The sequence below is a fragment of the Trachemys scripta genome, chromosome 2 (assembly GCF_013100865.1).
Source record: "Trachemys scripta elegans isolate TJP31775 chromosome 2, CAS_Tse_1.0, whole genome shotgun sequence".
In the NCBI taxonomy this organism is placed as follows: Eukaryota; Metazoa; Chordata; order Testudines; family Emydidae; genus Trachemys; species Trachemys scripta.
In genome coordinates, this window is record NC_048299.1 from 2,418,076 (window position 1) to 2,420,419 (window position 2,344).

Genomic DNA, 2,344 nt, shown 5'->3' on the forward strand with positions numbered 1-2,344 from the left:
GGACAGGGGATTGGGGAGCAGGGCCAGATGTGGGATGGGGGGGCAGGGAAGGGAGGGGGAGGAGAGGAGCAGGGCTGGATGTGGGATGGGGGGGAAGGGAGGAGGAGGAGGGGAGTAGGGCTGGATGTGGACAGGGCGAGGAGCAGGGATGGGGGGGAGCAGGGCTAGATGTGGGACGGGGGGATGGTAAGCAGGGCCAGATGTGGGATGGGGGGGCAGGGATGGATGTGGACCGGGGAGAAGCAGGACCGGATGTGGGATGGGAGGGGGGCAGGGATGAAGAATCTCTCCCCCCCCCAAGAACGATCTGAGTTGGTGTCACTGCCCCAGGGCTGCGCCCGAAGGGGGCCCGGCATGGAAAGGTTTGGGGGCCCCCGATCCCAGACCCCTCCCTGGGCCCCCATTACCGTCATGTCGGAGCCCCCCCGAGGCAGGGCCGGGTGGTTCCCCCCGTCGGGCAGCGGGGAGCTGAGCACAGACTAGGATCAGCCTTGTGGAGATGGACCGAGGGACTTGCTCGAGGCCCCTGGGGAGGCCAGCAGAGCAGAAAGCTGAGCCCGGGTCTCAGGCCAGTCGCTGGATCCCAGACCAGGCTCCCCCGGCTCCTCCACTGCCTGCAGCGCCCCCTGCTGCTCCTGCGCTGAGCCTGCAGGATGGGACAGCTGGTCTCTGCCCTGGGCCTGACAAAGTGGCCCCTCCGGTGCAGGGAGATGCACTAATGGGGACAGCTGGGCCTGTGCTGTAGCGATGGCCCCAGGGCTCAGTCCAGCACCTTTCCCTGCCTGCTGTGACACTGCTGGGGGCCATATTGCAGGGCCGCGAGGTGCCTGACTGGCAGGCGCCATCTCTGACGCTCTCCTCTCTGTTCCTGGCGCAGGACCTGGGGTGCGGGGCCAGCCTGGGAGTGATCTCCGATAACCTGCTGGTGACGGGAGGCCAGGGCTGCGTCTCCTTCTGGGACATCGGCTACGGCGACCTGCTGCAGACCGTCTACTTGGGGAAGAGCAATGAGTCGCAGCCGGCCCGGCAGATCCTGGTGCTGGAGAATGCCGCCATCGTCTGCAACTTCGGCAGCGAGCTCAGCCTGGTCTACGTGCCCTCGGTGCTGGAGAAACTGGACTGAGGGGGCGGAGCTGGGCCCTGCGGGCCGCCGTATCTGAGTTCTGATTGGACAGCGCCTGGGGTGGGAGGACAGGGCAGGAGCTCCAGGGGGGTTCCCAGGAGAGAGCCTGCTTCTCCCTCCCTTCCTCCCCCTCCCCAGCTCCTTGGATCCCAGGCGCTCCCCCTGCAGCTGCCTGGGTGGGGCTGAGCCCTGCTCTGCCTGTGGCCCCCCCACCTCAGGCATCCCCCCGCCCTGCTCTTGCTCCGCAGGTCAGTTCCTCCCTTGGGGCTGCAGCAGAGCTCAGTGGGGACGGGCCCGTGGGGCAGGAAGCCGGTGCTGTCACCAGCTGGAGGATGCCCTGGGGAAGCTACCAGCGGGCCGGGCTGCACAGCAGGTGGCCAGAAGACTGAGGAACAGTCAGTGGGATGGGGCTTAACAGAGCCTGGGCCGTGCAATGCCGTGGGCTTGGGAAGCATGGGGGCCCAGTGCCCATGGGGCTGTGACGGTAGACAGGGAAACTCCTGCCCCAGCTGGGGAGGAGGCTGCGGGCGGGGCGGGGCCTAGTGGTCTGTTTGTGGGACGGGGAGCCTGGCCCTGCTGTGTTCAAGGCCGGGCTTGGCTGCTGCCTCCAGCAGGGGCCTGGCGCTCTCCGTGGGATGTGTCTGCAGCTGTGAAGCAGGCAAACCCTGCCCTGCCTCCTGAAGACACGAACGCCTGGAGAACGTGGCCCAGTGCTTAGGGGGGGCACTGCCCAGGTCAGCCACGGGGCTCTCCAGCACGGGGAGAGGGAGCCCGCACCGGCATTGCTAGGGTGGCCGTAGCCCCACTGTGCGAGGTGCTGTACTGACACGGGTGCCAGGCCTGAGTCCTGGTTCCCCTCTACCAGCAAGGCCTGTGCCCCACAGGGCAGGGCAGGGCAGGGGCCGTGTACGTTACAGTGTGTCCCCCTAAGGCAAGTGAAATCCCGCCAATGGCCAACGGGCATTTCCTGCAGTGGATAAGGGCAGCTTCGACCCTAGAGGGGATGGGGCCTCAGTCCCCCCCCCCCTGCGTCCTGGCTGGCATTCAATGCCCACTGCCCCTGTGCTTCCCCAGCGCTGCCTGCAGGTGCGGGCCCTGCCCAGGGAGGGGTGCCGGGACCAGAGCCTTCAGCTGTGGGCATGGGCTCGCTGGCCCAGGGGGATCCCCTGCTCGCCTGGCTTGGGCTGTGACAGCGTGCAGGGCCGGGCGGGGCGGGGGGGG

The 2,344-nt window shown here is 67.9% G+C and overlaps 1 protein-coding gene across 4 annotated transcripts in view; it reads left to right on the top strand.

Moving 5' to 3' along the window:
* SCAP (SREBF chaperone) overlaps positions 1–2,344 on the top strand; it is a 101,738-nt gene extending 99,394 nt beyond the window's left edge. For all 4 annotated transcript variants that reach the window (XM_034759726.1, XM_034759725.1, XM_034759727.1 and 1 more), the window contains one exon: positions 878–2,344. In XM_034759726.1, coding sequence (XP_034615617.1) covers positions 878–1,123 — 246 coding nt within the window. In that variant the 3' untranslated portion in view covers positions 1,124–2,344. The remainder of the gene's footprint in view (positions 1–877) is intronic.